General features: G+C 51.8%; 1 protein-coding gene across 2 annotated transcripts in view; it reads left to right on the top strand.

The window, feature by feature from the left end:
• The window catches only part of TAF1B (TATA-box binding protein associated factor, RNA polymerase I subunit B), a 1890249-nt gene that overhangs the window by 755256 nt on the left and 1108561 nt on the right, over positions 1 to 26432 (top strand). For both annotated transcript variants that reach the window (XM_069605992.1, XM_069605991.1), the window contains one exon: positions 22120 to 22267. In XM_069605992.1, the coding sequence (XP_069462093.1) occupies positions 22120 to 22267 (148 nt within the window). The remainder of the gene's footprint in view (positions 1 to 22119; positions 22268 to 26432) is intronic.

Raw genomic sequence — 26432 nt, 5'->3', positions numbered from 1 at the left:
AGGTGCACAGTGTGCGTGTTCGACTTTCTGCGCCAGCCTTGTGCGCTAAAATCCATTTCCACGCACAGCATTTGCATGGATTTTAACATCCAAAACCAGCCGTGGCGCAGCGACCCTGCAGCAGCGCCTGTTACGCCCCCAACCCCTCCCTGTGCTCCATGTACAGCGCACAAATCCCGTACATGGCACACAGGCTCACAACCACAAACGCCTGTAAAAGTCCCTGCGCACCCCTCCGAATACATGTACACCGCTACGCGGGTAGTCTCACACGCGATTGGGCCTGTGCAAGCGGGGCACGTGGATTTGGGGGGTGCGCCGGAAGTTTCACAAGCGGCAGGCCCTGTGCGTGCGGGCCACATGGATTACTGGGGTGCGCGGGAAGTATCACATGCGATTGGGCCTGTGCGAGCAGGGTACGTGGATTACTGGGGTGCGCGGGAAGTTTCGCACGCGATTGGCCCTGTGCGTGCGGGGTACGTGGATTTGGGGGGTGCGCGGGAAGTTTCACACGTGGCAGGCCCTGTGCATGCGGGCTACGTGGATTACTGGGGTGCGCAGGAAGTTTCACACGTTATTGGGCCTGTGCGAGCGGGGTACGTGTATAACGCGGTACAGGGGAAGTTCCACACGTGATTTCGCTGTCAGAGCGGGGTACGTGTATCCAGGGGGGTGCGCGGGGAGTCCCACATGTCAATTGGCAGTGTGGGTTCTCGAGGTGTGCCCTCTACCCCCTCCACGGACCCTGCAGGCAACCCACACCACAGGGGACTACCCAGCACCCCTGGTCTTGTCCCGCAGGCAGTCCATCCACCGTGGGCAAGCCCCCAGCCAGGCAACGTCACCTTGCACTAGTGATCACCAACTCATGTCCCCCAGCACCCCCACCCCCCCAGCAGTGAGGGGCACCTGCCAGCAGGCCCCCACTCATGTCCCACTCATGTCCCCCAGCACCCCCACCCCCCAGCAGTGAGAGGCACCTGCCAGGTTGGCCCCCACTCATGTCCCCCGGCATACCCACCCCCCAGCAGTAAGGGGCACCTGCCAGCAGGCCCCCACTCATGTCCCCCAGCACCCCCACCCCTCAGCAGTGAGGGAAACCTGCCAGCAGACCCCCACTCATGTCCCCCAGCACCCCCACCCCCCAGCAGTGAGGGGCACCTGCCAGCAGGCCCCACATATGCCCTCCCTGCACCCACACACACTCCAGCAGTGAGGGGCACCTGCCAGTTGGCCCCCACTCATGTCCCCAGCACAACCACCCCCCAGCAGTGAGGGGCACCTGCCAGCAGGCCCCACTCATGTCCCACTCATGTCCCCCTGCACCCCCACCCCCCAGCAGTGAGGGGCACCTGCCAGCAGGCCCCCACTCATGTCCCACCAGAACCCCCACCCCCCAGCAGTGAGGGGCACCTGCCAGCAGGCCCCCACTCATGTACCACTCATGTCCCCCTGCACCCCCACCCCCCAGCAGTGAGGGGCACCTGCCAGCAGGCCCCCACTCATGTCCCACCCATGTCCCCCACCCCCGCAGTGAGGGGCACCTGCCAGCAAGCCCCCACTCATGCCCCCCAGCACCCCCACCCCCAGCAGTGAGGGGCACCTGCCAGCAGGCCCCCACTCATGTCCCCCTGCACCCCCACCCCCCAGCAGTGAGGGGCACCTGCCAGCAGGCCCCCACTAATGTCCCCCAGCACCCCCAACTCCCAGCAGTGAGGGGCACCTGCCAGCAGGCCCCCACTCATGTCCCCAGCACCCACACCCCCCAGCAGTGAGGGGCACCTGCCAGCAGGCCCCCACTCATGTTCCCCAGCACTCCCACCCCCCAGCAGTGAGGGGCACCTGCCAGCAGGCCCCCACTCATGTCCGACTCATGTCCCCCTGCACCCCCACCCCCAACAGTGAGGGGCACCTGCCAGCAGGCCCCCATTCATGTCCCCCAGCACCTCCACCCCCCAGCAGTGAGGGGCAGCTGCCAGCAGGCCCCCACTCATGTCCCACTCATGTCCCCCTGCACCCCCACCTCCCCAGCAGTGAGGGGCACCTGCCAGCAGGCCCCCACTCATGTACCATTCATGTCCCCCTGCATCCCCACCCCCCAGCAGTGAGGGGCACCTGCCAGCAGGCCCCCACTCATGTTCCACCCATGTCCCCTACCACCCCCACCCCCAGCAGTGAGGGGCACCTTCCAGCAGGCCCCCACTCATGTCCCCCAGCACCCCAAACCCCCAGCAGTGCGGGGCACCTGCCAGCAAGCCCCCACTCATGTCCCCCTGCATCCCCACCCCCCAGCAGTGAGGGGCACCTGCCAGCAGGCCCCCACTAATGTCCCCCAGCACCCACACCCCCCAGGAGTGAGGGGCACCTGCCAGCAGGCCCCCACTCATGTCCGACTCATGTCCCCCTGCACCCCCACCCCCAACAGTGAGGGGCACCTGCCAGCAGGCCCCCACTCATGTCCCCCAGCACCTCCACCCCCCAGCAGTGAGGGGCACCTGCCAGCAGGCCCCCACTCATGTCCCACTCATGTCCCCCTGCACCCCCACCTCCCCAGCAGTGAGGGGCCCCCACTCATGTCTCCCCACCCACTCACCCACCCAGCAGTGACATGCCCATCTCATGACACAAACCAAAAGTCAACTATGTACATCAACACATGTCCGTCACACACACACACACACACACACAGGTTGCCATTGATTGAGTAAACCCACATGTCGACATGCATGAACCCAATGAGCGAATCCCACACATTGAAGTAAAACATCAAAATGTATTAACATGAAAATCAATTTAAAGTAATTAAAGCATAAAATAATGGCAAACATGAAATGAAATGCATGTCCAAATAAAATAAAAAAAATCCCAAGTAATCCAAAAGAAAAATGGCCAAAACTCTCTGTCCACCAAATCCAAATGAAACACACAAAGGTAAATCAATTGATCCATGGTGAAATTAAATGAAAATGTCCAAATAAATCCAACGTCCAACTATGTACAATCCAATTTTCTAGGGTCCATGAGTCTGGCCATTCTCCGGCGACCCAATCTGTCCCCAGGATGGCCCCAAAACCTTTGCTTCCTGCTGGATCGGTAAAGAGAACCCTTTTGTCATCAGTGTTCAATGGTGTACGCCAAAGTGTTGTGCTGTTGAAATATGTGAGGAAATCTTCCCATATGTTCAGCTCTTTCTTCACAGCTTCCCCCAGCCTGATGTGCAGATGGGGTTTGTTACAGGCTTTTGTCCTGAGCTCTAAACTCCTTGCGAAAGCCTTGCCTTGTGGTATCACCCTGGCTGCAAAGTTCAAACTTCCTAACAGTGATTGTATCTCCCTGACCAAGCTCTTTTCTCTTTTCCCCATTTCCTTGATTTTATCTAAAAGTTCTCCTATTGTTGCGCTTGGAATTCTGCAAATCCCTGCTTTTGTATCTATTTCTATTCCCAAGAAAGGGATGTTTGTTGCTGGTTTGGTTGTCTTTTCAGTTGCCAATAGTATGCCTCATTGTGCAGCCATATCTATCATTTTTGTCAGTGCCCTTTGACACTCCTCTGTTTCTGGTTGTCCTACCAGCATGAACTCGTCCAAATAGTGAACTACATGTGCTTCTGGTACCTGTTTCTGGAAAGCCCACTAAAAAAATGAACTGAACTGTTCAAAAAGCACGCAAGATACTTTGCAGCCCATTGGTAGGCATCTATCTATGTAGAACTGACTATCAAAAGAGAAACCTAGCCATTGTTGCAAGGTTGGGTGGACGGGTAGCAGTCTGAAAGCCGACTCTATGTCCAATTTTGCCATCAGGGCCCCCCTTCTATATATCCTGACTATTCTCAGTGCCTCCTGGAAGTGTGTGTGTAGGTCACTGCTGATTCCGTTTCAGGGATTCCATCATCCACTGACTGTCCTTTTGGGTATGATAAATGATGTATCTCTCATTTTCTCTGGTTCTTTTTTGGGTACTAAACTCAGTGGTGACACTATTTTTTTTTTTTAAGGGCATGTATTTGTGCCCATGGCCCCCCTATTCTTCCCAGCTCTAACTCCTTTTTAATTTATTTTTTTTAATTCCCCTTACTATTTCCGGGTTGTTTCTTGCTGATATTAGGTTTTTCGGGATTCTTGGTGATCCTTCTCCCTGACATGGGATGTGGAAACCTTCCTTGAAACTTTCTTCTATTGCTAAACTGATGTTCCTGTCTGGGTATGCAGCTAGTGCTGCTTTGAACCCTTCAATGTTGATTGGGGTCCTCCCTGGGAGCAGTCTAACTTTGGGTCCTGTCTCAGTGCTCCTCTTTTTTTGTGTCTTTAGTAGGCAGGCGGGTGCAGCAACTGCAAGGGTGGTCTCCCCCGCAGTTTGAACAATTGTGTTTATATCTACATTCCTTGCCCCATGCACATTGCCCTTCATCAAAATTCCAGCAGGTGGGTGCCTTGCTGGCATTTAGTGTTTTGAACTGGCTGCAGGTATTAGACTTGTTAGCCCATAATGGCTGCTTCTTCTGAAAGGGCTGCTCCCCCTTACTGTGTTTCTCAGTTTCACCGGTTTCGTTATTTTTGGCATAAACTGTCTTGTTATGGGCCTGTGCCTTTTCCCCCTCTGACAGGGGTTTCCCGTTCATTAGGTATAAATCATTTTGGACCTCATCCCATTCAGTCTCTGGTCTTTCTGACATGTTCCGCCTGAATCTTTCATCATAAGCGAGCCAACTATAGGCTATTTTTGTCTCTCTGATTTTGTCTATGTATGCTAATAACTTGAAACCGTCCCTTGGTTTTTTTCCTAAAAATATGGTTGACAAAATAAATGCTTTTAACCAGTTGTCCCAGTTGCGTTCTACTTGTGCGTTTCTTGCAATTGCCTTTTCCTCTATTTTTTCGGGGGTCTTTAAATGTGTCCAAGCCTTTTCGCTGTGCTTCTATCCGTGAAAAAACGTTGAGCTATTCCTTTTTCCAGATAGCTTCCTTCACTGTTTGGTCAATCTTCCAAGCCAGTGATTTTTTTATATCTATTTAAAATCCCTGTTTCTAATGCTTTGAGCATTTCCCCTAGTTGTATGCTTGTGATCATTATGCCTTCTTTCTGAAGTGGAGCTGCCAATCTATTTGCTTCCCCTTCCTTGCCTGATGTTGTGGCTCTTGCTGCTGCTGGGTTTGATGTGACATTGCCTGGGAGCCCTAATCCCTCTGGCCCCCGTTGCCCCTGTGGGGGGTTGGGGCCGGTCCATGCCTTGAGGGGCCCTTCCCCCTAGCAATCCCTTGTTCAATAATCACTTCTGCCTCTATAGGTATAGGCTGTCTCTCCTGCATTTCTTTCATCATTTGCACAATTGTACCAATTTTTGCATTTTGTTGTGTCAAATATTTAGCTGCAAAGTTATCTAACGATTCACGGGGTAATTCACAGGGTAATTCATAGAATTCTGCGCACAAGTGGCGCACGCGGCAGGTGCACAGTGTGCGTGTTCGACTTTCTGCGCCAGCCTTGTGCGCTAAAATCCATTTCCACGCACAGCATTTGCATGGATTTTAACATCCAAAACCAGCCGTGGCGCAGCGACCCTGCAGCAGCGCCTGTTACGCCCCCAACCCCTCCCTGTGCTCCATGTACAGCGCACAAATCCCGTACATGGCACACAGGCTCACAACCACAAACGCCTGTAAAAGTCCCTGCGCACCCCTCCGAATACATGTACACCGCTACGCGGGTAGTCTCACACGCGATTGGGCCTGTGCAAGCGGGGCACGTGGATTTGGGGGGTGCGCCGGAAGTTTCACAAGCGGCAGGCCCTGTGCGTGCGGGCCACATGGATTACTGGGGTGCGCGGGAAGTATCACATGCGATTGGGCCTGTGCGAGCAGGGTACGTGGATTACTGGGGTGCGCGGGAAGTTTCGCACGCGATTGGCCCTGTGCGTGCGGGGTACGTGGATTTGGGGGGTGCGCGGGAAGTTTCACACGTGGCAGGCCCTGTGCATGCGGGCTACGTGGATTACTGGGGTGCGCAGGAAGTTTCACACGTTATTGGGCCTGTGCGAGCGGGGTACGTGTATAACGCGGTACAGGGGAAGTTCCACACGTGATTTCGCTGTCAGAGCGGGGTACGTGTATCCAGGGGGGTGCGCGGGGAGTCCCACATGTCAATTGGCAGTGTGGGTTCTCGAGGTGTGCCCTCTACCCCCTCCACGGACCCTGCAGGCAACCCACACCACAGGGGACTACCCAGCACCCCTGGTCTTGTCCCGCAGGCAGTCCATCCACCGTGGGCAAGCCCCCAGCCAGGCAACGTCACCTTGCACTAGTGATCACCAACTCATGTCCCCCAGCACCCCCACCCCCCCAGCAGTGAGGGGCACCTGCCAGCAGGCCCCCACTCATGTCCCACTCATGTCCCCCAGCACCCCCACCCCCCAGCAGTGAGAGGCACCTGCCAGGTTGGCCCCCACTCATGTCCCCCGGCATACCCACCCCCCAGCAGTAAGGGGCACCTGCCAGCAGGCCCCCACTCATGTCCCCCAGCACCCCCACCCCTCAGCAGTGAGGGAAACCTGCCAGCAGACCCCCACTCATGTCCCCCAGCACCCCCACCCCCCAGCAGTGAGGGGCACCTGCCAGCAGGCCCCACATATGCCCTCCCTGCGCCCACACACACTCCAGCAGTGAGGGGCACCTGCCAGTTGGCCCCCACTCATGTCCCCAGCACAACCACCCCCCAGCAGTGAGGGGCACCTGCCAGCAGGCCCCACTCATGTCCCACTCATGTCCCCCTGCACCCCCACCCCCCAGCAGTGAGGGGCACCTGCCAGCAGGCCCCCACTCATGTCCCACCAGAACCCCCACCCCCCAGCAGTGAGGGGCACCTGCCAGCAGGCCCCCACTCATGTACCACTCATGTCCCCCTGCACCCCCACCCCCCAGCAGTGAGGGGCACCTGCCAGCAGGCCCCCACTCATGTCCCACCCATGTCCCCCACCCCCGCAGTGAGGGGCACCTGCCAGCAAGCCCCCACTCATGCCCCCCAGCACCCCCACCCCCAGCAGTGAGGGGCACCTGCCAGCAGGCCCCCACTCATGTCCCCCTGCACCCCCACCCCCCAGCAGTGAGGGGCACCTGCCAGCAGGCCCCCACTAATGTCCCCCAGCACCCCCAACTCCCAGCAGTGAGGGGCACCTGCCAGCAGGCCCCCACTCATGTCCCCAGCACCCACACCCCCCAGCAGTGAGGGGCACCTGCCAGCAGGCCCCCACTCATGTTCCCCAGCACTCCCACCCCCCAGCAGTGAGGGGCACCTGCCAGCAGGCCCCCACTCATGTCCGACTCATGTCCCCCTGCACCCCCACCCCCAACAGTGAGGGGCACCTGCCAGCAGGCCCCCATTCATGTCCCCCAGCACCTCCACCCCCCAGCAGTGAGGGGCAGCTGCCAGCAGGCCCCCACTCATGTCCCACTCATGTCCCCCTGCACCCCCACCTCCCCAGCAGTGAGGGGCACCTGCCAGCAGGCCCCCACTCATGTACCATTCATGTCCCCCTGCATCCCCACCCCCCAGCAGTGAGGGGCACCTGCCAGCAGGCCCCCACTCATGTTCCACCCATGTCCCCTACCACCCCCACCCCCAGCAGTGAGGGGCACCTTCCAGCAGGCCCCCACTCATGTCCCCCAGCACCCCAAACCCCCAGCAGTGCGGGGCACCTGCCAGCAAGCCCCCACTCATGTCCCCCTGCATCCCCACCCCCCAGCAGTGAGGGGCACCTGCCAGCAGGCCCCCACTAATGTCCCCCAGCACCCACACCCCCCAGGAGTGAGGGGCACCTGCCAGCAGGCCCCCACTCATGTCCGACTCATGTCCCCCTGCACCCCCACCCCCAACAGTGAGGGGCACCTGCCAGCAGGCCCCCACTCATGTCCCCCAGCACCTCCACCCCCCAGCAGTGAGGGGCACCTGCCAGCAGGCCCCCACTCATGTCCCACTCATGTCCCCCTGCACCCCCACCTCCCCAGCAGTGAGGGGCCCCCACTCATGTCTCCCCACCCACTCACCCACCCAGCAGTGACATGCCCATCTCATGACACAAACCAAAAGTCAACTATGTACATCAACACATGTCCGTCACACACACACACACACACACACAGGTTGCCATTGATTGAGTAAACCCACATGTCGACATGCATGAACCCAATGAGCGAATCCCACACATTGAAGTAAAACATCAAAATGTATTAACATGAAAATCAATTTAAAGTAATTAAAGCATAAAATAATGGCAAACATGAAATGAAATGCATGTCCAAATAAAATAAAAAAAATCCCAAGTAATCCAAAAGAAAAATGGCCAAAACTCTCTGTCCACCAAATCCAAATGAAACACAAAAAGGTAAATCAATTGATCCATGGTGAAATTAAATGAAAATGTCCAAATAAATCCAACGTCCAACTATGTACAATCCAATTTTCTAGGGTCCATGAGCCCAACGAAATAAATGAAACCTATCTAATAACCTACCTAACAAAAAAACTATACAAAAGTGTGGGGCATAGTCCAAAAGCCCCAAAATAAAAAAAAAGAAAAGGAAACCTAACACTATAAACTATTTACAATGGCGGCAGGCAAGTCCTGCTGCTCACTCAGTGATGTTTTCGGCCAGGGCATCATCGAACTCCATGTCTATTTGTTGGAGGCGGGCCTCTGTCCTGGCCCGAGTTCTCGCAGAAAGGCACTCATGGCCTGTTCCAACTCCCTGCGAGTCTCCTCGAGGCACTCGGCTCGCCTCAACGCCCGACGCATGGAGAACTCCGCCCTGACCATGGTGAGCCGCGCTTCTTCCACCCGCACCTATACGCTGGCCCAACCGCAGCCACACGGAAGACACACCCATTCCAGGGTCCTCCTGTCCTCTGGCCGATGCCTGCCCCCCTGATGTCGATGGACCCGAGCCCTCATTGCTCCCACCTAAAGCCTGCTCCTGCTGCTGCTGTCCATGTGCCCTGTCCGATGATGCCTGCACATCCTCGATCAGCTGGTCTCCAGTTGTGGTGTCCACCCCTGCTGGACCGCCAACTCCCGACTGTGGCAGGGATGGGATCTCCACCAAGCTGACTGTGTTGGTCAGGCTAGGTCCACAGGGGGCCCTGGTCCTGGTGGAATCTGGGCCGGAAGACGGCAGGGAGAACGACTGGCGCATAGTCTCCACAGAGGAGGAGAGGTCCACTAGAGTGCGCGTCACATGTAGAAACCCACCGACCAGGGCCCCTCCCAACAGTGCCACGTTGTGACGCTGCTGTTCGTGATGGCATGCGTTCTCCGCCCAGGAAGAACGCACGTCATCATGAATGTCACGCGTGCGCAACGCAACACCAATCAGGACGCGGCCCATACATTCATGGGAGTGGAGAGGCAGATGACATGGCACTCTCCCCTACCTGCGGATGGGCCTGGGACGGGGCATCCCTGCTGGTGCATGGTGGTGCAGTCACAGGGTCAAGGACAGCGACATGCACAGGTCCCTCCGCGGTGACCTGTTCTGCCTCCTGACCCTGGCCCTGGACTGCACCACTTGCACCAGTGCTACTACCCCCACCAGGCCCGATGTGCAGCTCAGTAGCGGGCTCCTCCTCCTCTGTGGAGACCACAAACCTGGATGTCTCCACACCGTCTTCCGCCATTGCAAGCCCCTGTGGGAGCTCACCCGGCCCTTCCGCCACAGCCGTAGTGGCAGACGCGGCACCAGCTCCCTCGCTCCCGGATGCTGGCAAGTCCTGGGAATGTGGCTGGGCCTTGCGTCGCCGCCCCGTGGAGGCATCCCCGCCGTTTGGCTCCACAGCGCTGCCTCCGCCCTCTTCTTCACTTGACGCTGCGTAGAGGGAGACATAGAACACAAGCCTCAGGGTACAGTACAATATTCCCCTAGACAGGAAGCAATAACACATGAGTGGCAGTGTCAAACGTCACTTCCATCCTGTCCCTCCACAACACATGGGTGAATGCACGCAACACAAATGCAGAAACAGGCACGGCGCCTGCAATCAACATCAGCATCCATGTGCAAGGGCCTCTATTAACCAAAATGTTGCCTTCAAACTCACATACATCATGGCTCACACTGATCCCATGCAAACACATCACCGGAGGGTCATACATCATGGCTTGTACACCACAGACACAGTGGATAGACACAGTGCATACAACGGTGACCGCACTGCATGAGTGAATGTACACATCATCACGGACATGTGTCATGCATCCATGGCGTTTCAAAGTCGCACACACTTCTCAGACACACACACATGTGCACCATACATGTACATGACAGCAGCACCTATCCCTCACACCCCCTCCATGTCCAAGAACAGAGACTGGCATGCTTTCATGTGTGCATTTGGCATACAGCTCCCCATGTTGCATTGTAACACATGCACCAACCATGTGGTTCACACATTACTGGTCTCACATGCATGACCATGATGTCCCTGCACACACACACATCCATACATGGCCTGTGTCACACATACAGGCAAGTATCAGACTACCAGTACACTGCAACATGCCCTGTCTCACACACCAATGCTTGGCCACTTACCGCTCAACTCCAGACGGGTCTTCCTCTGAAGGATCTGGGCGTGGAGCGCTGGGCATACATATGAGGACCCTCATCTGGATGTCACTCATGCTGACCCGGCCCCCCTCCGCGAGGCGCTGGGCCTTGTAGAGGGTCCTGGACCTGAAGTCTTCCCAGCACTTCTTGATGTCACGGGTTGCCACCCCCTCCGTGTTGATGGCAACCACTGTCGTCCCAGATCCTCTCTCGTCCTTCCTTGTTGGCACGTGATGTTCAGAAGAGGGTATCAAAATGCCCCAGGACATGCTCCACCAGGACCCCAACTTCCATCACACTGAAGCTGGTGGCCCTCTGCCTCTCTGGCTGGGGGTCGCCAGTGGTCTCAGATGGTGTTTGCCCCGACATGGCGACCCCCGAGTCAGGCGTGGGTGGGCAACTGGGTCCTGGGGCTGGGCTGTGGAGCGATGGTATCCAAGTCGGGAGTCTTCTGTTCCAGCAGGGGTGGACACAGCAACTGGAACCCTGGCTGACGTGCAGGCACCAAATAGCGGGGCACGTGGGCAGCAGGCAGGCAGCAGCAGGTGGCAGGTGGGAGCGTGCTTGGGGCTCTGGGGGGCAGTAATTCGGACTTCTGGGCAGGAGCGTGGTCTTCCGTGTGTTGTTGCGTGGCCAGCTTGATTCAGAGTGATTTGGCACGTGAAAATCTTGCACGTCTGCGTGTAATTCGAGGAAAGGCCCTTAGCATGTAAGCGCGTCTGTGACGTTACGCGCGCTTGCGTTTCCTGGTGACATGGGCATAGTGGTTCAGCACTCGTGAAAAAAGTGCACGTCCGCGTGTGAATGCGTGTAATCCGAGGAAAGGGCCTATGCGCGTCTGTGACGTTACGCGCGTGGCCGTTTCCATCGTGATGTGGGCATAGTGAATCAGCACGTGAATACACCGCACATACGCAAATTCATTGGACCAAAGGCTCTTTAGCGCATAAGCGCAAGGGCGTTTCCCTCAACATGGGTGCATGTTCATCGTACACGTGCAAAAACTGCACGTCCGAGTGTCAGCTCGTGTAATTGGAGGAAAGTGCCTTAGTGCGTACACGGGTAAGTGACGTTGTACGTGTGGGCCAGTTTAAAAGGTACGTGTAGGACGCCATTTACTTGTACGTGCTTTTTGTGGAGAGCGAGTGGGTGAATTTTGTACTTCTTGTCGGTTCACACGCGATTACTTCACAGCGTTTCAAGTTCGTACTCCCTGTTACCTCTGACAGCGTTCAATTTTTTGATTGGCCCTGTTTCCTCAAACAGCGTTCACTTCTTCTTTTGTCCTGTTTCCTCAGACAGTGTACAATTCTTCTTTTGGCGGGGGTGTTCCATCTAGTACCCTACCCCTTTCACCCCCAATTGCCCAGGACTATAGTTTACTGCTACTCCCATACGCACAACAACATCAGTGCCATGGTTGGGAGGCGACCAAGCGGTAAGGGAGGCAAAGGTGGCCGGCCTTCAAAAGGTGGCCGTGGTGGGCACGGTAGGGAACGTGGCCAGGATTTGCAGGGTGCCCCTAGACCCCCATGTGTTGAGGTCCAATCAGGGACACCCATGCCCCACCCCCCCATGGTTGTGGGAAACGTAGCTGACACCATCCCAGCTCAGCCCTTGTTGGACCAACCCATTGTGTCACCTGAACCGGCACAGGAAGACCCCCATGCTGACTTCCAGGTCAGCAAGTCTAATCCACGTTTGGCAGTGCTAGTTGTTGTCACCAGGCCACGTGGATCTGGGGCAGCAACGTCATCTGCTGCCCCAAGTAGGCAGGGTGGGGAGGCTGCAGGGGCAGCTGCAGCTCTATCCACCCCAGCTCTGAGTCTCCCAGCCGGGACAGTATTGGTCCAGGTCCATCAGACCGACATTGCCCCTGCCAAACATCACCCTGCAGCCAATGCCTGCACCAAGACCTATGGTCATTGTGCCTTCGCACACTCCTAGTACACAATCCACCAGCGCTTCTGCCCCTACTGACCAGAGCGGCGTAAGCCACTCAGGATCCGCACCACCTTTGAAAAAGAAGGGTGCTCTGGCACTACAGGCTGAGACCCCAGACACGGCTACACACTCGGGCACGTTGAGGAAGCCTAGCTTTAATGACACCGAACTTGATGCACTTGTGGCCTATGTGTCGGAACATAGCTGCGAAATGGTGGCAAGACCACACCTGGTCAATTTAGGGCACACTGGCAGACCATCGCAGGCCACATTAGTGCCCTTGGATTTGTGAGGCGCACAGCTGATGATTGCTACAAGTGGTGGAATGACCTGAAACGCAGAGCAAAGAACAAGCTGGCCTCAAATCATGCCTCTACTCTGATGACTGGCGGTGGGTCTCCACCAGAGGACAACCAACTCACTGAACATGAGTCTGTTGCTGGAACCTTTGTCACAGAGGAACAGATCCAAGGCGTGGGAGACCTACCTGATTACAACGCATTGTCCGGTGAGTGCCCATGCATGTGTGTGTAATCCATGTGTATGTTGTTTGGGTGACGGGTTCTGATTGAATGCCAGGTGAGGGTGTGTACTCCAGAGTGGTATGGGTCACCCATGTGCTTCCTCCAATACATTTATGTGCCTTGGATTTGGGTATGACAGTATCCCTTCTGCCCACAGTAGCCAATTAGCGCCACATTACTGCAGTTGCCCTTGACCTGTCATCTTGCAACAACATTGTTCAGATTTTTTCAGTGTTCATTCTGGCTGATTGTTTCAATTCTCCCATTTTTGCTACGCATTTTTCAGCACTAATGCCACATATGTGACATGCTTCTGTCATTGATTACACCCCACATTGGCTCACGTTTGTTGCCTTGTTATGTGAATGATTAGACCATTCAGGCTGATTGAGTATTGGCCTGCTCACATTAATTTTTGGGGCCTGTTTGAATGTGGAACATGATAGTTGTTTGCTGTCATGTTAAAGTGACCAACCATTGATGTGTACATCTGCCTACAATCACTGTATTATTGTACACTGGATGTGTTTCAGTGTGTGGCACATGCAACTTTTGCCACACTATTTAGCATTTTTCGTCTCATCATGTCCATCTCACATGGATGGGTGACAGTACTCATTCACTGACATATCGTTGTAGTTGTGTAATGTACCATGGCTATGCTACATGCCATCTGTGTGCTGGCATGTGTCATGTATGTGTATTGGATATGCCACTCACAGGCTAATGTGTGATGCCAGTTCTACCCACCATGCAGCAAGTGTGTTGCTTTTCCATCTTGGTGTCCTCAGTGTCTGCGTTTTGCCTCCCCTTCCAACTCATTGACAGTGCATGCATGCCAGGGTTATAGTCATGTGGGGCGTGTAAATCATGTACAGGATCTCTGTCTTGTCAGGCCTATGTGTGTGCTATGGTGCTCATGCCTGTTTGCATTTGTTGTATTTCATGTTTTTGCAGGTGATGACGCACTTGATGCTGGTGAGGTTGAGGAGATGGTGCAGATGCGGGAGGGATCTCAGCCACGACCGAGCACCAATGGAGGACGTGGTGTGGTGGTGGGTGAAAACCCAATCTTACTGCACACCATTCTGTCCAGGGGTGCCCCTGGGTGCACCTCCCCAGACCTCTATTCAGGTGCTGAATCGGATGATGAGACTTATGTGCTGTCGCAGGTGAGTGCTTCTGCCAGGGATTCTGTTCTGTCCAACCCACCTGCACCAGGGGTAGAACCCTCTATGGGGATGTCAGTGTTGGTAGGTCCGCCTTTGGCGGTTACGGATGCAGGGTCACTCTCCACAACATCTGATCCTGTTCCTGGGCCAGCAGATCAGAGGGGGAATGCAGTCCTGCAGCCTCAGGCAGTGTAAGCACAGCAAGGTGCAGATCGCCTTGCCCCAAACAGGTGTGGTGCCCGCCGATGCGGTGGCCCTGCGCCACCAGGCAATACTGTATGGGAAACTCCATGTACGGTATGTCAACCCAACAGGCAGCATCAGTTGAAATGATGGCTCAGGCAATGTAGAGGGTGGCCACTTCCATTATCCCCCCTGAAAGGCAGATGGAGCAACAACAGCAGGCAACAGACTCCATTTGCCAATTACACAGGGAAGACATGTTGGTGTCCAACAGGGACCGACGGGTGGCAAAGGAGACTCTGCGCGAAGCCATATCAATAGAGTCGCAGGGCCACAGGGAAGCCCTGAGGGTAGAACTCCATAACATCAGGGAGACTCTGCTTGAACTTGAAGCTTCCCGAAATTTTAGAGCAGAACAGCAGCTGGCGCAGCTCACACGTTCGCTCTCAGCTGAGCTGCAGGCAACCCGTGAGGAGATCCGGGCATCACGCGAGGCCATCTGTGCAGAAATGCAGGCAACCTGTGAGGTGCTGCATGGGGATCTCCGCACCATCATCCTCCAGAATCAGACCTTCCAGACCTGCATGCTTGCTTCCATGGAGGACCATACCAGGGCTTTGCGTGGGCTGCCTCCCATTGCACCACCACCTCCTGATGCAGCAGCAGAGGGTGAAGAGACCGACGGCAGTTCTCCCATAATGGCATAGCCGTGCAGGCCATGAGCCCCTGGAGGTATTTTTGTTTCCCAACATCCACGCATGTGGGTGTTGGTGTGCACCCTGTCCTCGAACCTCCTGGGTGGCCTCCCCCCCCACCCCCACATGGCCATTTTTGATTTTTTTTTTTTACAGTGTGTTGCCTTGTGTGGCTCCCGTGGGCATCCACTGTGTATTCCGGCTGGGCACATGCAGGCTTGGGCTCGTGACACACACACCCCTCCTGCTTCCCGTTTCCATGGGCTTGCAAAGGGTGTGACCAAGTGACAGTGACTTACACGGTGACATTGGGCTCCCATGAGCTGTGTGGGCAGTCTGTAGTTAATACTGTGTGGACATCCCTAGTGGGTATTGTTGTTGTATTGAACACTGCGTGGTGTATTGATATGTGCTTGTGCATCCATGTCTTCCTCAAAATTCGCAGGTACCTTCTTCATGTCTTCCCAATGCCGTCTCCTTTGCAGATGGAGTTCATGTTGTATGCAGTACACTGACACATATGCGTGGCAGCAACACTCTGCAGTTGGAAGGGGTCGATGTGCTGGCTTATTCAGGTTGTAAGACTACCACTACTTTGACTTTGTACTGTCATGTTTTTGCAATGTTTCATGCTGTGTTGATGCATTGTGTTGGTGGTAAGTATTTGGTCATGTGTGCTGTTTGTTATTGATTACTGGGAGCATATTGTCTGTGGGCTGTTTCCATTTGGGACAGTGCACTTTGTGACACTTGTGTCAGGTCTTGTGCATTGCTTTGTTTGCTTTCACATTGCATGACATGCCATGGTGTGTTGGGTGGCGGAGATGGGGAGGCGTTGGGTGACACGCGCTATTTTCATGTTGTATTTTGCTAGGGAGTAGTCATTCATGCAGCATGAATGTATGTCTTTTAATGACACAGCATTGGTTGTCTTTGGGTAGGTAGGGATGCACACAATGTAACACTTCCAGGTGACCAATCTCAGGCTGATATCGTTGTGACAGTTGACTGTCCCTTATGTCATCATCATTGATTGTCAGCTGGTATGTGCCGGGGCTGTGTGCACTCCACAGGGGTAGTAATTAGCCACCAGCTGCGTACGGGCTGCCTCACCACGTGCCCTTTCCCCTCCCATGCGCAGCGGCCGTGCATGTGGTTGGGGGCACCACCATGTCCACCGGCAGGCCCCGGCGTGTTGCAACGTTGTGCAGGACCCATGCTGCCACTATGATCCTGCACACTACTGGGGGAGCGTATAGCAGCTGCCCACCAGAACGGTCAAGGGAGCGAAAGCGTGACTTGAGCACTCCGAATGTGCGCTCCACTATGCCACGGGTTGCAATATGGGCTGTGTTGTATCTTACCTCGGGTGGTGTGGTGGGGTTCCGAATTGGCGTCATCATGTGGGTGCTCAGAGGCTAGGCACTGTCCCCTGGGGAGGTGATGATGGATATCATTAGTGGGGTGTGACATTACTCAGTATCTGACATGCAGGCATGTGCAGTGGCATTTATACTCACCAAGCAGCCATGTATCGCCATGCCGCCCAGCTTCTAGGTCCCGGTTTAGGGTTGACATTCTGTATATGAAACTGTCATGGGTGGACCCTGGATAGTTGGCATATACTGAGGTGATGATTCCCTTGGCATCACATACTACCTGCACGTTGATGGAATTCCAGTGCTTCCGGTTTCTATAGATGTGCTCTGATGCCCTGGGAGGACGTAGAGCCACATGGGTGCAATCAATGGCACCTAGCACTTTGGGGAAGTGTGCCACCCCGTAAAAATCCTGGGCAACAGCCTGCCTTTATGCAGGTGTTCTGGGCAGGTATATGTGCCTGCGGACTGAGGGGCGTGCAGTCATGATGGCCAAGACCTGGTGTAGGCAGCGTGACTGCGTGGCCTGTGACACCCCCCCCCCCCCCCACTATGGCACTTGTCCGCCGAAACGACCCAGTAGCCAAGAAGTGCAGTACATTGAGCACCTTTTTCTAAGGGGCTCAGTGCTTGGGAGCACAGGGTGGGTGATGTGAGGTCATCCTCCCACTCACTCACCAGGTCGAGTATTATGTGAGGTGGAAACCTGTACCTCCCATACACCTGGTCATCAGGCATCCCAAAAAGGCTGGTTCTGGGTGTAAAAATTCTGGCCCTGACTATCCTCTTCCTCCTCCTGTGGTATTCCACGACCACTGCTGCGAGGAACGGTATATTCATCGTAGCGTCTGAGCTTGTTTGTTGTTTGTACGCACTTTTATGCTGCGCGGGTCCACGTACGCCTGCTTCATGCTGGGGTACGTGTTTCCGGATTAGCGCGTCTTTTTTGACGCACACGTTAGCCCCGTTCGATTCCATGAATACGTGTTGTAGGCGCGCGTATGGGCGTTCCGCGCATTTGCCTCCTGTACTTCCCCCGTAACGCCCCACATTTTCACGTGTTGTTCCCCATTCCGCGTGTTACGCCCTGTGTTACGCCTACTTTTGTTGTGTGCGCTGCGCGAAGTACACTTTCGCTGTGCGCTTAGCGCACGCTGTTTAAAGACATGTGCGCCTGCGTGCGCCACGCAGGATTTTATCACACATCCATGGATTTACACCCGCACGGACTTCTATGAATCGCTTTGCGTGGGTTTCGCTGCGATTTTCGCACTTGCGCTGCGATTCGCATGCTTTTGCACGCTTGCGCAAGAATTTTCAGCGCACATTAATTCCATGAATTGGCCTGTCAGTCATTCTGACCTACTTTTTACTTTTCTTGCCGCCTGTTTCTAGTGTTGGGATATGCTTGCTAGCCTCTTTGCCTTCCTTTGCTTTCTTTGCTGCTGGGGTGTCACCTAATCTTCCCCTGAGCTGTCACCTTCCTCCTCATCCGATTTTTCACTTAGTCGCTTTCTTACCCATGGCCACCTATACATTTCTGCTGCCTCCTCAGACCACAGTAGGAGTTTTGATTTTTTCTTTGCTGATGGTTTCTTTGCTGGTGGTTTCCTGGGTGCTATTTTAAGGTTTGCTGTGCCCCGTGTTCAGGGTACTACTGTTGGTGTTGTTTCTTTTAAAACTGTGATTTCCGTTTTATAGTACATGTATAAAATTCACCTTTCTGTTGCCCTGGCTTTACGGACCAGTGTGGTTGCAATTTGTGCGCTACCCTCTGTGTCGTCCTGCTTCCAACAAACGAAAATGTACTCTTTGTTCCGAATGCCAAGGGTTTTGTTGGGCTGTCTGTTGCCAGGCAACCCCTGCCGGGTCCTATTTCCTTGTCCGGTTGTAACAAAGTATTTCGCTTCCGTTCGGTGCGCTCAGAGCGAGCACCGCCCTTGCTCCGGAGAACCGCTGCAATTTTTTCCTACTGCCCGCCGCAGATGTTTCGCTTGCCGTCTCCCTAGGTAAGAGCTGTTGGATTTTTTACGTCTCGTGCCTCGTTCTGTTTCTGAAAGCACTACGGTGCTTTCTTTGCTGTATGACCTGGGGTTCAGACCCATACTCCTTCCGCTTGGGTGCCTGCTGTTACCAACGGGACAGGGAAATCACGAAGCCAGTGGAAGCCTCTGAAACCGAGCCAGGCCAAGCTCACGTCTCCTGTCGCTGATTTGGTGAACAGGTCGATGTTCACCAGAAAAGAAAAGTACTCTGCATGCGCAGTGTACCCGTTGTTTAGGTTCCCGGGCAGGGTCCCAAACTGATGTGTGCTTTGTTGCTGCAGAGCAGCTGCTTATATTGGTCCAAGGGGCTGGCCCTGTGCTTTGTTATGCCTGAGTGGGGGCTGTGGTGTCCAGCCCCCGTCCGGCTGGCGTCAACGGCATGCCGCACCCGGAGGTGCTTCTTTTGTTTGTGGGCAGCTTGCTACCCTACCTGCACTGCCCTAGGTATTTAGTACCTACTTGGTGTGAAGGGCAAGGTGTTGTTCCCACCTTGCCCTTCCCCCTGCCTTGCTCTGGGGCACCTTGCAGAGACGAGTGTGAATGGAGAGAAAGAGGGGGGGTTGCGAACAGCAGACCCGACTTGCCGTCCCCTCTCCCTGTCCTGTCAACACTGGGGCACAGGTTACTGGCCCGCGCCCTGTAGCTGCGGGTTCCCCTGCACGGTGCTGGCTAAAATGGTATTACTAAAAATCCATTCACATTTTAATACTTGAAATTATATTCCTCATCGTCATTTGTTCAGATATTTAAATTTCACTGGAAAAGTAAAGTGCTGAATTTCAAGAGTGATAAAACTCACAGCATTCACCCCATCGTGTCGGTGAGCAGATGAATGCGTTATTTAACCTACGTGCACTTTTTGCTTATCTAATTGTTAATGCTTGTCAATAGGTGGGTTAGAGATAGAACTTAAGATGTATTTGTACCCCACATACACCGCATCCATAACCATTCCCTTGATAATTGTTAGGCCAGTGGTGTCAGTGCCAAAGTACCTATTTGGTTGAGCATTAAAGTATACACAATATATTTCCAGATGTTTCAACGTTTCATTTTGTGCATTATCTTTGCAGAATCTACAGGTTTCATGTGAACCTCGCTGGGGAGTGCATACCCAGTTTTTTGTACGTTCAAGCCTGTGAAATTGGTTTAATTTAAAGCAAATGTTTAGTAATCATGCTCTGTTGCATTGGTAAACGCACGATGCACATGTGTCGTGGAATCCTTTTGGTGATAAATCGCGCTAGTTCTTTATATTGTTTGTATTCAACAATTTCACCAGCTATTTGAGTGAGGAGGTGATTCATATTATTATAAAATGTTTGTATTGATTATATGTTGCCTTCTCTGCTAATGGTGGCTATATTCTCAGAGAATTGGTAGGAAGCAGTAACATTTCGGCGAAGTTATTCAATGACCTCCATTTAAATCTCGCCAATAGGGAGATCAATTTAAATTCGTGTAGTAACTAACAGTGGATTGGGGATGGAGTTCATCAACCCAAGAGTGTGTTTCCAAATTATTCTGTGTACTTGGTCTAGGATTTTGTCAATATTTACCAGGCACATGTCCAATCCATATAGTAGAGTTGCTTCAACTTTTAAACAGTAACATTCTGAGTGGAATCATGCAGTATTTGGAAAGGTTTGTGTATATAACCTTCATCTGCGAAATAGCTGAGTTTGCTTTAAGAAACAGAGACTTCTTCCACATCATGATTGAAGAGATATCGCCCAGATCATGCACCAGATATCTTACAGATGGTACACGTTCGATACATGCGCCATTAAGATCCATTTATATGTTGTCGTTTTCCTCTTTAAATTGTCAACACAATAATCCTAGATTTGGATGAATTTGACAGAAGATTATTGTCTTGTACGTATTGTGCAAACAATTCCAGTTTTTTTTTGTAAGCGATAGGGAGATCCGTTGAACATGAGGATATCGTCTCCAAACGCTAGCCAATGTATCCGAAGGCTGCCTAGTCTCACTGGGAAGGTCACAGATTGCAGCCATAGTTTATCGATATCAGACAAATATAGATTAAATAGAACCCCCGCTAGATTGCAGCCTTGCTTAGCCCCTATCCTAGGTGGTATTGCAGGGGTGACCGTGCCTTGCTGATTTACTCTTATTGCATAAGATGTATTTTCATGCAGTTTGACTAATGAGTATGACAGTTGTGGGTAAAATCCTGCTTGTATCATCTTGTTCCACAAGAGATTCCTGATCACGCAGTCGAATGCAGAGGACAGGTTGAGCACAGCCATATATACAGGACCCGTATTGCACACCTTGCTCTTGGGAAGTATGTGTGCCAAGATGGTAGCATTAAGTGCGTTCTCGAGCTGTCTTCTGAATTTGATCTGATAGCGTGGAGGGTACTGTGCAACCTCATGTGTAGGTCGATTTCTTTTAAAATTGAGAATAGTTTTGCCGTGGCATCTGAGTGAAATCGCTCTGAACTGTATAATCTAATCCAAAAGATAGCCAGAAACAATCTGAAACGTCTATACTGACCCTGGGGAAGCCTATTAAGGAGAAGGCAGTCATTCTCCTGGACTTTTGTTGTTTTGTCTTAGTGGTCAGTATAGTTTCGTTTTTGGACGGAGGACAGACTGTTTACTTTGGACTTTACACTTGACGATGAGCACCCTAGTTAGTTCTGGTGTATAGGGAAATCCTTAGATTAGGGACAGTGAGGCCTTTATTTACCCATTATTTCAATAAAACCTTATCAAGAATGACAACAATTAATCTGCCTCTTTCTTCTGACGTACCACAGATGTCATTCGTAGGTCTGGCTGTTCTGCAAACTTGTATATGTTTGAATTCTCTGCTCTAGCAGCAGGAACAAGCGCAAACCGTGTAAGCGGTTTCTTTTAATTTAATGTTTCTGGATATAAAATGGATTCCTCCAAGGTCTTAAAGAAAATTACCTTTGAGCAGATGTGCTGCTCATTTTACAATGGAACTTTTTTTTAAAGTGTATAATTTTTTTTGTACTATGACCAATATTTGTAAACATTGAGAGTACTTCCCCTTTAACATTTGCTAAGAGCTGATGTCAAGTACTCCGGATATATCTGATTTGGTATTCCTTGAAACTGATAACAGGAAGACTAGACTCATTTTGCCAATCTGATCATTAGTATCACAAGTACCAAATCATTACCTTACTTTGTGTGCATTATATAAAAGCGGAAAACGCAACTAAAATTGTTCTGTACCATGTGTCCACATAATATAGTAAAATTGAAGAGTGATGGGTAGTGCAGAAGGGATGTGATCTAACAATTTGTATTTGCTTTTATCTGGACATGGCGTTTGCAAAATAAGCACTTTTAGCGATACATAAAGTTGTCAGGGCATACCCACAAGCCAGCGACTGCCTCTTTGTAACAAGCAATGCCCTAGGCAAAAAAGACATTGATAAATCTTAAAATCCTTTTGATGGGCAGCATAACCAAGTAAGTAGCATTTACAGGTCTGCCGCTTTGTTTGAGGTTGCAGTATTGTGGCCTTTCTCCACCATCTGGTCGGTTATTTATCATGATTTTGTTTTGTTTTGGTTTTCAGTCTTTGCCCTCCTACAGCGCAGTAAAGAAAAACATGTTCCAACTTGCTGCATTCCTAGACTTGCCACGTTTCCCTCCAATAACTGAAAGCTGCTTTCTTCATCCCAACCTCCTGTGCATAAAGTACCTGTTGGAGGCCAACCTTCCTGGTGAATATATAATGACATTATTTTGTATCCATATGCTCTTTTCTCTGCCTGGTTTTATTTACTATGTTTGATGAACAGTAGATTTTAGCATGCTTTGGGTTCTTCCTCCCCACATTGCTCACATTTGAAACATTTTCAAGCTAACAGTGTCAAAGTCTCTCTTTTTTTTCTCACATAGTTTTGGTTGTTTTGTTTATAGCTGTGCCCATTGTGATTAATCCAATTGAGTCATTATGGATTCCCCGGCAGTGACCTCCTTCCATATGGCCAGGCGACGGCAGCCGCTACCTGATCTGGCCCTGGGGGGCGGTTATATGAGGGAGGATCTCATGGGAGGAGTCAACTACCAGGGAGATGCTTTGACTTCATTGGATAAAACACGGTATTCCCCCCCCTTTTTCCATGAGGAAGACCCTATAATACCAGAGTTATTGATGGCCTATTATCATTCTGGTCAGGCCCCCACCTTTACCCAAACACCCACAACTCACTCAAAACACCTTTTGTTTCTGATGTGCCTTTATGTAAATTCTCTGAGAAAAACCATCTAAGAGTTAAAAGTCCAATCACATGCATGGACTACAACTCCCATAACCACTCAGGTACTGAGACGAGGAGGAGAATGAGGGTGTTTGTGCAAAGTGACAGGAGCTCGAAGTACAACATGCAGGCTAGTTGTTTTTCCAAGTCTTCAGTGCAACCGCACTGTTGAATCAAGCAGTGCAGGAGAGGACGTATCCCAGGTTGAGGCTCATGAACGCGAGGCACACAGGCGGTGTGGTAGAACGGAGAAGGGCGCTGCAACATGCTGGATGAACATCTTCATACTCCAAAGTGGAAAGCGGGTCAAGGAACCACACTGCAGAGACGCCAGCAGAATCTGAGACGCTGGAAAGAAACCAGTGAGTCTATCCAAAGCATCTGGGGACATCTGGGCGTACCGACAAGCGTGCCAACAAGTGTTTGAATTGTATGAAATTGCTGATGCAGAAAATACCCAAAGTTTGTTTGAATGCAGTCAAGAAAAAGGGCCTCATCACGAGTTGGGCGCTAACCCCGGTGGTATTACCACCGGGGCTATTAGCGCTACCTCCAACCCCCCCGGGGCTGTTAGTGCCGGATCACGGGTTTGGCGTAACAGTAAATCCCTATTCCCCATTGGGCCCATTCGGGAATTTCCCATTCCCCTTTGGGTCCAATGGGAAATGTCGGCGCTATTACCGCTGGTGGTATTACCGCCAGCGGTAATAGCACCGAAAATCGACAAAATTGCGGCGGATTTATCCCCAGCTTAGAGCTGGGGGTAATCTGCCAAGCCATTGATTTGGCAGAACCTTATTTAAGGGTTATCGCCAAACTCGTGATGAGGCCCAAAGTACAAATTCAACACCCAATAGGAAGAATGTTTGAATGCAGACAAGACAAAGAACAAAGGCAAACCCCTATCAATTAAAGATGCATGAGATGCCTGTGTGGGGGAAAAGTGTGAGTAAATTTTACCATAGATAGATATACCAAGCAACTCATGGTGTATGCGATTACGTGGCGGGGCAGTCGAGAGTAAGACTCCTTTTCTGTAAATTTGCATTTACTTGTTGCAGCTAGTGCTGCTTAGATGCTCGTTTTCATTTTAACAATCGCTTTTAAACATTACAGTTTTTAGTGGAACTCTTTACTTTTCATTGTATTTGCTAGGCAACTGCTTGGGGGATGGTAGAATAGAATTTGTAACAGTATAAAGTATTCTGAGTTTTGAGAACTATAAGTCTTTCATTGATTACTATCACCGACACTCCCGTTCTTGAGGCCACGTTTATACAGAAGCCTGGAGCGGGTGTGAGGCGCGCACCAAAGGCAAGTGCGTCTCGGCGCGTTTGGGCGCTGGATGGGCCTTAGGCCCAGACACAATTCCAAAATGATGATTTCTTCTCGAGGGAAAGCAGTGCAGCGCAGACCAAGATTATAAAATACACACGTACTGAGCTTTTAGGTTTGGCTCCGTTGGGCATGAGGATCTAAAAGGGAGCCCGATGCCTTAGCCACATGGTTTCTGTTCAACCATTGAGCCTCCCTGGGGGAGAGAGAAGGGGGGAGAGGGGAGATTGGCTCCCACGGGCCTTCTCAAATGCCTGCTGATCAATGCAAGGTGAGCAGGTGCCCATCGTTACGATATTTATAATATATTGGAAGAGATGACCCCTGATTTTCTAAGTGTTACAGAGACCTGGTTTTCGTCCAGCTCTGACCCTGATCTGTGCCAGATGCTGCCTGAAGCCTATGCAGTATTGCTCTGGAACAGGCCACGCCCAGGTCGGGGTGGGGGCATAGCAATAATTCACCATGCCTCCCTGCAATGTCAGCTTATTCCGATAGAACATTCTTTGCCGTGTGAACTCTTCATGGTTAGAGCGCAGGTGAGCCACAATGTGACTATTCATTTTTTTATTGGTATACAGGCCTCACTCGCGTAGTTGTGTAAACATTCATATCAATTTTGCACAGCTAGTTGCTCATTTAGTTCTGAAAAACCCCAACTTAGTTTTTCTAGGGGATTTTAACCTGCATCCGAATGACTCTACTGTACTCTGCGCAAGAAATATGGTGACTAGCCTAGCGGTTCTATCCCTAAGCCTACAAAGCTTCCTTTATACCCATAATAATGGGAACAGCCTTGATCTCGTCTTCTCCGAAGAAAGTTTGACTCCTCTTCCTGTTAGCTGGTCTGCCCATTTTTCTGTGCCCTTTATTGTTAAGATTCCACAATCGTTTCCCACTGCCTGCAAGTTTGCAGGGTGTAGAATAGGGGAGATCTATCCTTCCTGGCAGATCAGATGCTGGAAGCCAATTCTCAGTTTATGGGAAATGGAAATGACCCTTCCTACATCTCTTCTAAAATCCTTTACTAAAGCAGCAGATTCTTTAGCCCCTATTAAGCCTTTTTTTGGGAGAGCTAAGCCAACTGCGGCCTCGTTTACCACTGATCTACAGGCCATAAGCAAGCTTGCCGAAGCCTCGAGAGGAAATGGCGGCTACGCTATTGTTTAGAAGCACGTACCATCTATAAGCAAGCAGTTTAATGCTACCATAAGATGATTGCGATGGAAAAATCAAAATGTAACGCAAACAGGATTTCGGTAGCAGCGTGTTCCTCTAGGGTGGGCTTGTCCAACCTTTTGAATGTGGGGCTGAATCATTTATTTCTTGTCACCCAATGGGCCGGCAAGCCAAATTCAATGACCTGACCGAAATCGGTATCACATTAAAAAGTGATATTGTGTGACCTTTGACACAATGGCATCACAGGCAGTGATCTGCCATCGAGTCCTAAAGATAGCTTTTGGGGTCGTGGGGAGTGTGTGTCTAAGGGGTCCGTATCTAAGAGGTCCCCTCCATCATATATGAACAAAGGTCAGTGGCTTGTGACTTCTTTCAGTGTAGGTGTTAATATTCTGAAATAGTGGGCACGATTTAGCGTAGCGAGGGAGCTATAAGGATGTAGGGATGGTTTGGGGGGGGTTACCCCAATAAGAGATATTTTTCAAATATGGGGTTGAAATGGTGCATTTTACAGCAGAGAAACTGACCAAAAAGCCATGTAGTTTACAGTCGGTTCTAAAGGGTAACATGAACAATTCATATCACCATCAGCACACAAGAATTTTATTTTTTTAAAACAACATTTTATTAGATTTTACAGATTAATATAAAAAAAACAGTGCAGCAGCAAGTGCACAATAATTCATATTGTCATGTTTCCCCAAGGTGGTTGTCGAATACATGGACATGTTAGGGCTTCCTGTGTTTGTGGGAGACCGCTTTGGCACCATTCGGACCCCTTCTGTCTCTAGTTATGCTACCATTAGCATTTCCCCATAGCACCCATTGTTCAGAGAAGCGGGCTATGTTGCAGCCATCTGGTGAGAGGGGGCCTCCTGGTAAGGGCTGGGAATTTAGCCGCAAAGTCGAAAAACGGATCCCAAGTGGTCAGTATTCTATTCTGCTCGGATGGCTTAAATTTTCTCGGCCACTGCTATGTCCCAACATTTGAACCACCACATTGCCATTGATGGGCCCCCTTCATCTTTCCATAGCTTGGCCATTTGGCAATCTTTGCCGCTAAGAGCAGGTGGGTGCATAGGCTGGATCTCTGCCCTGACAATGGGTA

Source organism: Ambystoma mexicanum, chromosome 4p (assembly GCF_040938575.1).
Source record: "Ambystoma mexicanum isolate Mex_15411 chromosome 4p, UKY_AmexF1_1, whole genome shotgun sequence".
Lineage (NCBI taxonomy): Eukaryota > Metazoa > Chordata > Amphibia > Caudata > Ambystomatidae > Ambystoma > Ambystoma mexicanum.
This window is presented reverse-complemented; position numbering and strand designations above follow the sequence as displayed.